The sequence below is a fragment of the Galeopterus variegatus genome, unplaced genomic scaffold (genome assembly GCF_000696425.1).
Source record: "Galeopterus variegatus unplaced genomic scaffold, G_variegatus-3.0.2 Scaffold167, whole genome shotgun sequence".
In the NCBI taxonomy this organism is placed as follows: Eukaryota; Metazoa; Chordata; class Mammalia; order Dermoptera; family Cynocephalidae; genus Galeopterus; species Galeopterus variegatus.
The window spans coordinates 408057-421620 of NW_007726278.1; the positions used below are offsets into that span (position 1 = coordinate 408057).

Sequence of the window (13564 nt, forward strand, 5' to 3'; positions counted from 1 at the left end):
TCTTTTTTTTTTTTTTTTTTTTTTTTTTTTTTGTCTTTTGTCTTTTTTTTTCCGTGTCCGGCAACGGATCGCAACCCTCAGTGTTGCCCCCGTACCGGGCCAGGGACCGGCAACGGGATTGCAAACCTCGGTGTTGCTCCCGCGCCTCGCTCAGCCAGTGAGCGGGAACCGGTCTGTATGTGGGATCCGAACCCTCGGACGGGAGCGCTGCCACGCTTCCCAAGCGGCGCACTATCCAGTGCGCCACCGGGCCGGCCCTTAGATCCTTTATTTTAAAAGATTTTTATCTTATTTTAGATCTGCAGTAAAAACAATGGTAACAACCAGCAACAAAATAAAAGCCCAAATCTCTTTTGCCATCTTTTATCTGTGCCTTCTGTGTAAGTTAGGGTAACAACAGTGCAAGACATTGTATATATTATATGTAGCTGGAGCCACATTTCCTAGGATCACGAAATCTGATCTCAAGACATTACTCATACTCGTTCAAGCTCATCTTCACTCATTCACTTGTCTCACACGTTTGTTGAATACCTTCCATGTGCCAGGCACTGTGCTAGAGATGGGCTACAGCAGTGAACAGGACAGAAATCTCTGTGAATCTTCCATACTGATGGAGAGAAGGAAACAAAGTAAATAACTAAAGTATATAGTGTGTTAGTTACTGATGAAGGAACTATTGGAGATAAATCAGGGAAGGCGATGGGGAATTTGCAATTTTAAATAGGTTTACTGAGAAGGTGACATTTAAAAATTTAAATTTGAAAAGTCTTACTGAGAAGGTGACATTTGATAAAAGGGAGTAAGCTTTGTGAATATCTGGGGGAAGGTGTTCTAGGTTAAGAGAGCAGCAAATGCCAGGGTCCAAGGTATGAGCTTGCCTGGAGAGTTCACCTGGTGGGTGAGCAAGATAGAAAATAGTAGGAAATGAGGGCAAAGAAGTAATGGGACCACACATAGAGTGCCTCCTAGGCCACTGTAAAAACTTTGGCCTTTACATCTGAGCAAGATGGTTAACATTGGAGGGTTTCGAGTAGGTTTAGATTTTATCAGGATCACTCTGGCTGCTGTGTTGAGAATGGACCACGGAGTGCAAGGAGAGAAGCCAGAAGACCAGTTAGGAGGCTGTCGCAGTCATCCAGACAGGATCTGACAGTGGCTTGGACCGTGGGGGTGGAGGAGAAGGGATTGTGAAGGGGCCAGAATCTCAGAATCTTGCTATATTTTGAAGGTGGAGCCAACAGAATTTGCTGAGGGATGGGGTGTGGAATGTGGGGTTTCTGTGTAGTGAGTTGGGAAAATGTAGGAAGAGCAGGTTTAGGGGGAATGGGAAGAGTTAGTTTTGGACATGGTAACTGTGAGGTGTTTATTAGGCATCCAGGTAGGTAGAGATGCTGAATAAACAGTTAAATATACGTGGAGAGCTTCAGCCTATATATGTATGTATGTATATCTGTATGTATATATTTGCAAATCATCAGTGTATAGATGGTATTTAAAGCCATGGAATTGATGAGATCCTTAAGAGATAGATAAGGAAGACAAGAATTCCAAGGTCTGAGCCCTGGGGACACTCTCAGTGTTACATGTCAGGAGGACCTAGCAAAGGAAACTGAGAAGGGCCACTAGTGAGAAAGGATGAACACAGGAGAGTGTAATTTCTGGAAGCCAAGATGACAAAGTGTCTCTGAGAGGAGTGATCGGATGATCTGTCACTGATAGATCAGGTAAGATGAGGACAGAGAATTGACTGTTGAGTTTCACCTTCAATGTGAAGGTCATCGATGGGAAAGCAACTGTGGTAGAACAGCCAGGTGGAGAGAGAATGGAAAGATCAATTGGAGATATGCATATATACAACTCTTTTGAGGACTTTCATTTAACAGGCAATGAGATAAAAACAGTGGTAGCTGAAGTAGAGCCTGGTGTTAAAGAGGGCTTGGTATTATATCTTTTAAAAAGGTTTATATATGGATGAGTATGATCCAGTAGAGACGGCAGAAGTGATGATTCAAGAGAGAGGGAAGAATTACTGAGTGTGTCCTTGTACAGGCAAGAAGGGATGGGACCTCATGTACCTGTGGAGAGGTTGTCCTCAGTGGCCTAGTTCATCCATAATAACTAGAGGGAAGGCAGGGAATTGGGACATGATGCTGGAAGGTAAAGATGGTGATTGCTTCTGATTTCTCAGTGAAGTAGGAATCACAGTCATTACCTGAGAGGAGGAAGTGGAGGAGGTGTTGAAGATTGGAGAAAGGAGGTGCTCACGTAGGAGAGGGGATGGTCAGAGGAATGTTGGGAGATTGCCAGGCAGCATCACCTCCATGGCTAATGGATATTTGAAATAAGAGCTGCCAGCGTGTTTATTTGTGTTTCTCCAGCTGTTTTCAGCTCTGCTGCTAGAGTTCGATCTAACCAGGTTTGTGATTTTGACAAGTGAGGATAGCAAAGTGGGAGAAGAGCAAAGGATTTGAGGACATAGAAAGGTCATTGTGCCATTGACTTAGGAATTTGAGCTTGCAAGGAGGGAGGTGAGGCCAACAAAGGAGCAAGGGACAGTAAAAAAGACCGTAGGACCCCTCGATTGTTGATTCAGATGGCGTCCAAGGCTTATTGGAGTTGAGAGGTATTTGTGCCAGTGAGCTGGAAAGAGGGGAGGTGGTGCTTTGACACTGGAAAGCTTGAAATTGAGACAATGGAGGGACCGCTGTCATGGATAAGGGTAAGGTAGAGTATGACCAGGGGAGTGAGTGCTTTGAAGTATGATGAAGGCTAGAATTGCTGGAGAAGAGGTCAGAGAGCCAAGAGGACAGCGTATTGAAGTATTGCTTATGTAGATGTTGCAGTCACCAAGAATCAGGAGCGAGGAGGAGGATGGGGTGACCAGGAGCCAGAAGCTAATTTCTTGAAAATTCAGAAATGAGGGCCAGTGACCTGGGGTTGGCAGATAACAGGAGCAAGAAGGAGATGGGGACAGGGCAGTCCACGGACATAAGAGTCAGAGCTGGGGGTTTCAGGAGGAGGGAGTGTGGTCTGTCCTGTGAGAGGAAACAGCCACCACTGGTGAGGAGTGTGTTGAAGCATGGTCCGTGAGGGGGAACATTCTGAGAAGATATCTAGGGTAGAGAAGGGGTTCTGCTGCTGACACATGAGTTTCTTTTTTTTTTTTTTTTCCTTTTTGTCTTTTTTCGTGACCGGCAACGGATCGCAACCCTCAGTGTCGCGCCCGTCCCGGACCGGGACCGGCAACGGATCGCAACCCTCAGTGTCGCGCCCGTCCCGGACCGGGACCGGCAACGGATCGCAACCCTCAGTGTCGCGCCCGTCCCGGACCGGGACCGGCAACGGATCGCAACCCTCAGTGTCGCGCCCGTCCCGGACCGGGACCGGCAACGGATCGCAACCCTCAGTGTCGCGCCCGTCCCGGACCGGGACCGGCAACGGATCGCAACCCTCAGTGTCGCGCCCGTCCCGGACCGGGACCGGCAACGGATCGCAACCCTCAGTGTCGCGCCCGTCCCGGACCGGGACCGGCAACGGATCGCAACCCTCAGTGTCGCGCCCGTCCCGGACCGGGACCGGCAACGGATCGCAACCCTCAGTGTCGCGCCCGTCCCGGACCGGGACCGGCAACGGATCGCAACCCTCAGTGTCGCGCCCGTACCGGACCGGGACCGGCAACGGGATCGCAACCCTCGGTGTTGCGCCCACACCTCGCTCAGCCAGTGAGCGGCCGGTCTGTATGTGGGATCCGAACCCTCGGTGGGAGCGCCACCGCGCTCTCAAGCGGCGCACTGTAGCAGTGCGCCACCGGGCCAGCCCAGACACATGAGTTTCAAAGGGCACAGTGGAAGGGTCTGAGGAGTTCGGGAGTGGTGCATATCTGTCTTGGGATTTGAATGTGGGAATGAAAGGATGATGTGGAAATCCAGGACTTCTAGTGGTGACTGACGTTAAGAGGGATAAAGGGACATAATGGGATTAATCCTGATGATCTCAAAGCAGAAAATGGTGCACAAGTGAGAGGTCTTACCAGGAGTGTGCAGCATTATGGGTTTCCCTTAGAATGTGAAGGACATTGATATAATTTTTCTAACCATTTGCTAAAAGCTGGTAGTGGGATACAAAACAGTAACTGTCATTTAGTGATTACCTATCTTTGTCAGTCAAAATGCTAGGTGTTTTTCACATATTACTAAATTTAATCCAGTATACCTGCAAGGCAGATATTGTTAAACTTGTTTTATAGATAAGTTAATTGAAGCTAAAGTAGGATTAAGCATATTACCAAGGTCTCATAAATAAGATGGAGCTGGATTTGTACCCAGGGCTGACTCAAGGTTGGTAAGGTATTTGATTTAATGACTTCCACAGAATTATTCCAAAGAGGATTTTCAACCCTCACTGAAACAATTTAAAAAAAAAAATTGTAACAAAACATTTTCCTGAATACATTAAATACTATGTTTTTATATTTTAATTGAATATATAGAAGTAGAACAACGATGGGCTTGTGTGTTATAAGGAGGATTTGATTCTCTTGGGAGCTAAAAATATTTTAAAAATCCTTAACAAGACATAAATAAAATACTATTCAATTTATAACCAAACGTGATTTAAGATATTATTAAATTCCCAACTAAACATTACAGGGAGAGGCAGTAGAGTTATGATTAAGAGCATTTTCTCTAGAGCTCGACTTGCTTGGGTTAAATCCTGGCTTTGCCATTTCTTAGTTGTGACTTTTAATGCTTTAGTTTTCTAATCTGTAAAATATGGATAAGAACACCTACCTCATAGGGTGGGTGGGAAATTACATGAGGCTTGATATATGTAAAGTACATAGAACATTGAAATTGTTAAATAATGTTAACTATTATTATTAAATGTCACCTTTAGTCTTTCTATTTTCCTGCACAGTTGAACACACCAGTTGACTCACTTAGATCTAGTAAGCATTGGATTAAGGTGCAAGATTTGCCATTTTGGTGCAACTAATAATGTCTGTCTCTGCTTATTATAAGTTTGGTGCCTATGCCTCTGATTCCATAGTGTGTATACTTATGTTTTTCCATTTTCTACTTTTTAAAAATGAACCTTTAAGGTTCATATAAGGATCAAAATATCAAATAATGGTACAAATACTGTTATATGGACAGAAGTAGCAATGTGGCCAAAATTAAACTGTTGGCTGGCAGGTGGCAGCAGTGGTCTACACTTAAACATTCACTGTCAGTTGATGCACAGCAACTGCTTTAGGGATATTAATAAATAATGTACAACAGAATGGACTGCTTAGAAGTGAAGCATATGTAATTTTTTTACCATCTGTAATAACATTTGAATTTATTAAAATGTGTACAATTATAGACTATCTCTACAGTTGTAAATTACAGCCTTCTGAAAACAAAGAAATATATTTTTAAAATTAAGACAAAAATAGTTCCTTTAAAATTAAAGTAAATCTATTGTTTTAATATGTGGTAAATACCATTTGTTTTTTGGCACATGTAATAAGTCCTAGATTCCAAAATTGGAGGGGTTTTAAAAAATTATCAATTTTTGTTTTAAGTTTATTTATTTTGACAATCTTTTCAAATGTGGGTTTAAAAAAGTCATGTTTACTCTGATTTTAGACATCCAAATTTGACTTTTTCTAATATTCAGCACATTCTTTCTCATTCACTGCTGAATCTCTATCATCTGACACTTAAGGCAGGCACTTAACAGTATCTATTGAATATTTGAACATAAAACTTTGTCTGCTATTACTACGAAGCCATCAACTCCAGAATTTCTAAACATAACTATTGTATATACTATAGAGAGGCTGATGTTTCATTTTGTTTTACATGTGGGTTTCTTTTTTCCTATCTTAGGACTCATTTACATTTAAAAGGTGGGTAGATTGAAATTATCAAAAAGAAAAAAAAAACTTATCAAAAGAAAAATGGATGACTTAAGTTTTTAAAGAAACAGAATAAGATTGAAATTTAAATCTGATTGAGCTATTTTAAAAATGTTTATTACCAATATTAATGCACTTAAGTAATTAAATGAGACTAGTACTTTTTACTCTATTTATGGTATTAGTATGAAGAACCTGGATATTTTTTCTTAATTTGCTTTCCACTTTCTTTTAATACAGTTTACATTTAATAAGGAGGAGACCTGTAAGCTTGTTTGTATGAAAACATACCATACAGAGAAAGCTGAAGACAAACACAAGTTAGAATTCTTGAAAAAAAGCATGTTACTAAATTATCAACATCACTGGTAAGACATGGATATTTCAGATTTTTGGCTTTTTCCTTTTCAAGATGAAACCTCTGTTCCATTGACTGTATAAATTACTTCATTGATTGTATAAAATATAGCATATTAATTGATTTCTTTTTCTTACCAATAGTAGTATTATGGAGTAGTGACTTTTACATGCCAGAGGATAGTAAAAGTTGACAGCATCATTTTAAATATCACCTTTTAACTGTGCTTAGATTATTGTAATAATATCTGGCACTTCTTTTGGTACATAGACCTGGTACACAGAATTCTTCTTTTATTCATATATAGTTAACAAGAGCATATTTATACTTTGGGGAAAGGGCCTAGATCAGTTTTCTAGAGAAATGTTGTTGTCTTATACTTATGGGTCTTGAAAAAGATTATAGGAAAACAAAATTTAATTTTTATTTGATGTTGATAAATAGCATCTACTTCAAATAAAACACATATTTTGCTTAATCTCTCTTTTATTCCATAAACATGATGTAAGATTAACAAGTTCTGTACCAGTTTGAGTCTAAATCAAAAACCTTTTAAAACTATTCTACTTTTGCTTCCAAAGTTGTATGTACTTATATAATATTCAAACAATATATAATAAAAAAAAAACCCTCAAATCCAGCTTTTCAGGTATAACCATTGTCGGGGTTGGCTGGTTAGCTCACTTGGTTAGAGCGTGGTGGTATAACACGAAGGCCAAGGGTTTGGATCCCCATACTGGCCAGCTGCCAAAAAAACAATAAAGTTCAAGTCCAACCATTGTTATTCTTACAGATAATTTTGTTTGCAAATGCCTGTATTCTGTGTGGATCATAGTTTATGTATGTTTGCCTCTTGTAGAAAGTGTAAGATGCTGGAGGAGGTGAACAGGAAGACTGTCTTTGTGTACTTGCTCTTGAATGTTTGTCCTGTCAGTATTTCAGATTGAACCATTTGCCCAACCCACCAAGATTGGGAGCCACAGATCCCAGCTCAGACCCGACCAGATCCTGTGGCCTCTTAGTCCCTCCTGCCCTCAGTTCCTTTCCTCCATCACTCCCATATACATTGAAGGTGTGTTAACATGCTCTTCAGAGTTTGTTAACAAACTCTTCCCCCCAGGGGAATCAGTTCCCCATCTACTCACTGGGCTCTGTTGGAAGGAGGAAAGGAAGGAACCAACTGGTGCTGCCAGAAACTAGACCTTTGCACTTGTGTCAGCTGCTTTCTCATCTGACCCTCAGTGCAGACAGGAACTTGAAAGGCTCCTCTTTTTACTCATTTCTTGGGTTTCTGGTAAACCAAGGGCTTTTTTCCCTGTGTTACTGTGAGAGTATTACTTAATTGCTAGATCAGCATAATTTGGCATACGTTTGCTTTTTCATAAGTAACTGAACTTTCCCTTGGTGTTTTACTTTCCTTCAAATTGTTCTTTATAATCTTCAAGATAATATTTAAGGCGTAGTTCTTACATTATTTTATTGTATTAGCCCCATTCATCTCCATTATTCTAACAGCTGCTGATGTGTTGACTGAACGAAAAAATGACTCTTAGGTCTGTGGGTGATTTTTTACTCTCTCTTCTACCCTTCTGCATTTAGAATAGTGTTTAGATTCTGGTACTTCTTTTGTGAGATAGACCTGGTACATAGAGTACTTCTTTTATTCATATATAGATAACAAGAGCATATTTATGCTTTGAGGAAAGGGCCTAGATCAGTTCGGAAGATAATAGAAGCTCCTGAAGGTAATAGAAGCAGCACTTCTTCAGTATCCTCCTCACAGGAAAGTACTTAGACTATTTTATGATGCAATTAACAAAGGTCCTGTTTTGTGCCAAGATGCTTAATAAAAAGGAGGATAAATTTTTAATAGTTTACAAAGCTAGAAAACATTCAGTAGTAAAATTTACTAAGCAACTTGAGATGGATGTACCAGTTGCAAACAAACTATTCTGCATGAAAAATAAACTGGAAATGTGCTAGTAAATAATGACTTTACACTTGAATCAGAGATGTTTATGATTTCGAGTGAATCCACTAACAAAAAAATCTAAGCCATATCAGAAATATGCAGTCTAGTAATTCTAGACAATGGGCTTTAACCCTTAAATCAGTTCATTACACGTTTGGCAAATGTTGATCCGCATTGTTGAATTTATTGGAACCCTTAGTTGAGTATATTCCTGTCCTTGATTTATCTGAGAAAGTTTTTACTATGTAACTTGATTTTAGAAAGCAGAGATAAAGTAGCATGTACCTATGGGAATTTGAAAGACCTTTAAAAGTGCAGTGTTCTGTTATGGAAATTTTATTGTGATTATAGCATATTTTGTTTTATTCTTTGCACTAAGACATTTTCAGGGCAACATAATCATTTTCTAAGTTACAAAGCAATACATGCCTTTGAAAAAATATAAAGCAGTACAGGAAAGTACTAAATAAAAAGTAAGAGTCTTCCACCTCTCCCAGCTTCTTTAATCCTGTTCCCCAGAGGCAGCACTGTTATTTCTCATGTATGTTTTCGGATTTTTTGTACATATGCATATTAGAGGGTGTGGGCCTTTTAAAAATAATACAGCTAAAGTATTGTACACATTATTCTGTGACTTGCTTGTTGCATTTAAGAAAATATTGCAGGCATTTTTCCAAGTGAAGTAACTCTGTAGATCTCTGTTTACCTCATTCTTTTTCATACTTGTATGGCATTCCATTGCATGAATGAACCATAATTTTCCTTCATAACGTTTTAGCCATGTGCCCATTTATTATTCTCATTTTAGAGAACAGTTAAATAAGAAAAGTAAGTTTTGTTAATTAAGTTAGTGAATGTTTTCATTCTTATTTTGGGCTGTATAATATAATTTGAAGATCTTTTTGACTAACTCTCTCAGTAATCTAAGCTACTTCATGATTTTTGAGACTAACTACTATTTTGATACCAGCACCAGACTCCTGAATTCCCTTTATCTGTGCTCTACATGTTTTGTGATTATACTTCTTACCTAAGTTTCCAAAACTTCATGACATTTTATTTATGAAAGGATAATTATATAACTAGTCATCGGAGTACTTATAATTTTTTAGTATCATAGAACCACTGGACAGAAGGAGGTTTTAATGATATTTTAGTGAGTTCCAGTCCCAGATCCCACCAAGTTACCAAAGGGGAATGACACTTCTATAAAATTCAAAATCCTAACGGATACTATAAATTTACTCATGTTAAAACTATACAGAATGACTTAAACATCAAGTTTCTTTGCTTTTGGCTGCAATATTCTGAGAGCATTGTGGCAACATGGGTTACTCAATTCTGATCAGAAACTTTTGGAATTAATTTATTGGGAAAATAAGTTGTTAATAAATGAAGCTTCATTGGTAGAAGTGTTTCAAATGGAGTCCTTGAAGTGTAGAGGGAAATAATAGAAAGGAGTCTGTATTTGTCCATTTGTCTTGCTTATTACAGAATATCCAAAACTGAGTAATTTGTAAAAAAACAATATTTATTGCTTACAGTTTTGGAGGCTGGGAAGTCCAAAGTCCAGGGAACACATCTGGTAAGGGCCTTATTGTTGGTGGGTGGTGACTTTCTATAGCAACACAGAGTATTACATGGCGAATGGCTTGAGCAAGAGAGAGGTAACCTGCTCACTGGCTCCCCTTACCAAGCCATCACAACCATGCCCATTACCAGCCATCAAACCATCAACTTATTACTCCATGAATGGATCAGTTCATACACTAAGGCCTGGTCCAAAATCTAATCACCTCTTCAAGGCCCCACCTTTCAATTACTCTAATAGGATTTCCCACTCCCAACACTATTACAGTGGGTATTAATACATGAACCTTTTGGGGGACACAGTTCAACCCATGGCAGAGTCCTTAATGGTAAAATGTAGGGACCAATCATTCAACCTTTATCCTTGCAAGTCCTCTTCTCATATTATTTTTCACTGTGTCACATTGGAAATATGATTTTTAATTTTTTTGATGTTAGAAATTCAAATAAATACTACACCCTAACTTAGGAAGGCAGTAATTGACGATGATATTCTTTAAACTTTCTAACAGTTGTTTCAAAGCTTTTGTCATTGTCTTCTTTTTAATGCTTCCTATTACTAGAAAAAGGCTATTATGTTAAGGCATTATATAAATGATAAATTCAGGATGTTTGCTTTTTAAAAGCCTGAATTGCCCCCTTAATTTCTCATTTTGTAACTAGCACCGTACGTAATTTTTATGTAGTACTTTTTCTCGAATATGATAGCATAAAGATATTATATATTGCAAGTATGAATTTGTTGATTGAACTTCATTCTCTATCTAAAAAATTAAAGCAATTAACTGATTCTTTAGGCCGCCAGAAAATCTGAATTATTTATATAGCATTGCTCTTGTGCTTCTAATATTTTATAGCCTTTTCATTGGAAGTACTAGCCTGCTGGTTATAATAATAAGCAACTTTATAGTACAGGTGATTCTAAAGCTTGGTACATTGGGTACTATTAAATAGCATTTAAATATGACGAGACATGTTTTATTTAGGTCATTAATGTACACCTTGGGTGAATATAGAATCATAATTTTACTTCCTAAGGCATACATTAATTAACAAATAAAACATGCCCTGGAGTGTCATCTTATGACTGTAATATAGCTAGTATATTTTGAGAATTTTTTTTATTTGTATCCTGCAGTGTGCTCTGGGCTTAGGGGACCACATACTCGGACTTTAATGTAGTTACACAGTGCTATAGAACTTTATTCATTGCTTTTATCCTTTTTAAAAAAGTTCTTTTTCTGTATAAAACTGGGAAGATTTGGTTCTCTAGCATTGTAACAGTATTTCCTTTAGAAATAACATGGATTTGCAATTTTAATAGATAATACTATAATTTTCACTTTTTCACCTGGCCCTTTGGATGAACATTTTCCCATATCTTGCAATTATATTGTCCTTTTTATTGAGTTACTCAAGTAATAAAAGAAAGATATTTACTTTTATACTGTTCAGTAAACTTCCTGAGGAACTAAATGTATTGCTTTGCACCTGTTTACAGCTTTGAGTGTTCCACTAAAGGTAAGTTATACTTAAACTTCTAGATAATACTGTTTAAATTAGCAATTGCAATAAATTAATTTATAGAGCTCCCCTTTCTTATGCACATTTGTAGTTTCAAAGAAGCTACAAAGTTTTCCTTACTACAGTGTATCATGTATTGGCATTATGTCATTATTCATGAAATACCATATTTTAACAAAATTCTTTATGGTTTTGGGAACTTAAGGCATTTAGACGTTTAAATTTTACAAAGTGATGACACCGATTTGGGCAGTAATTCTTAGTCATTTCTGGTGGATTTTTTTTTAACTTGACTTACTTCTGTGCATAGGATTGTGGATAATATGCCTGTCACATGGTGTTACGATGTTGAAGATGGTCAGAGGTTCTGTAATCCTGGATTTCCTATTGGCTGTTACATTACTGATAAAGGCCATGCAAAAGATGCCTGTGTTATTAATGTAAGTTCTTGATAAGCTGTATGCTGCTATTTAAAACATAGCTTTCTGGTAAAAGAATTCAGTCTTTACCCAGACAAAAATTGTTATATTCATTGAATGAGTACAGTTCAGATATTCTGAAATACAACTACTTAGGTCTTAAACTGAAGCCAGATTAAGAATGTATAAATTGAACACTAAAATTAAAATAATTCAGATTCAGTTCCTCATTTACTGAGTGTCTGTTGTATACTAAGTGCTATGCTAAGGGATGGGACTTCTTCTAACTCTATTAAAAGATTCATAAATCTTATATATTAAAAAATGTAGATAGTGGAGTGTCAAAAAAAAACCTCACTGTCAATTTATGAAATTTGTATTGTAAAAGTTAGGTCTTACACCTTTTTGTAAGTCCTGTCTGTCTTTCAGGCCATTCTTTTATATTTAAAAATGGGTTAATAAAAAGGAGACATTAATATAGAAGGTAATTAAAATTATTTGGGTATATATATTAAAATACATTTTGTGTGATTAGGTCAACCTGATTTAATCTCTTAATGAATATGATCTGATAGAAGTTAGCACGTGCATGGTCATGAAATTAGTTATATTGGTTAATGCTTTTGTGAGAATTTGTCACAGACACTTGAATAATTAAGGTTAATAATTTAGTCCAAAGTTACAGACTTCTAAGGAAAATGTTTAAGTATGTAAGACTTAGCATACTCATCACATAATATTTGAAAATTTATTTTGTTTTATTATAAGTGAAAAGCTAGAAAATACTTATATTGGTGTTCTTTTGAATAGGTGCTTATTAAATTTTATGTAAAAATTTAAACTTTAAGAAGCATAATTTATACTTCCCCCAATTAATTTTTGGCTTATAAAGAGTTTAAACTTAGAACTTAAATATTTTAATGAAGAATAATTAAAATTCTGTCCAAGCTTTAAATTTTCTTACTTGTTGTGGCCCATTTTAAAGTTTTATGTTTTGACTTTCATATAGCCAGTTTTTTATCTTTAACTTTAAGTTCTGTTCCTCAGTCAGAATTCCATGAAAGAGATACATTTTACATCTTCAACCATGTTGACATCAAAATATATTATCATGTTGTTGAAACTGGGTCCACAGGAGCAAGATTAGTGGCTGCTAAACTTGAACCAAAAAGGTAACTATATAAAAATAGATTAAAAAGTAAAAAAATACAAGTGAAATGTAGGCCCAAAGAATAAGTGTTTGGGGCTCAACTAACTTACTCCTTGATCAGTATTCTGGCATTTCAGGATTGATTCTACTAAAACTTTTTAGCATGATTTGTTCTTGAGTTATGGATTGCCCAGAGAAGCCATACAGATAATTGTTTTTCTGTCACAGTAAGGGGTTAAGCCAAAGTGCTTTTTTGTTTTGTTTTTCAGTCACGAAGTTTTGACAACTTTTCTATTGGTCAGTATGGAATGGTGAACAGGACTAGTTGGGATGTGTTCCCCTTTACAGTACAAAGAGCATTGCCTCAGAAACTTGCAACCTGCCTGTGGTCAGAGGCCCAAATAAGCTGATTAGTGCTGTAATTTCTGAAGCTTCTACACAGTGATAGTTGCTAGTATGTGACAAGGCATTGAAAGAGCTACTCTTCAAGTTGTCAGTATTTTTAGCATGAAAGTTACGTATCAATTATTGTGAGGTCTTTATTTAATTTTTTTCATGATTTTTCCTGCCATTGAATTAGCCATTTTCTCAGATCACTCATGGTAAAGAAGTGCATGCCATAAGATGGCAGTTAATTTAAACT

General features: G+C 37.4%; 1 protein-coding gene across 1 annotated transcript in view; it reads left to right on the forward strand.

The window, feature by feature from the left end:
- The window catches only part of TM9SF2 (transmembrane 9 superfamily member 2), a 62875-nt gene that overhangs the window by 18982 nt on the left and 30329 nt on the right, over positions 1-13564 (forward strand). The window contains exons 4-6 of the mRNA XM_008594773.1: positions 6149-6276; positions 11663-11792; positions 12819-12943. Of these exons, the coding sequence (XP_008592995.1) occupies positions 6149-6276; positions 11663-11792; positions 12819-12943 (383 nt within the window). The remainder of the gene's footprint in view (positions 1-6148; positions 6277-11662; positions 11793-12818; positions 12944-13564) is intronic.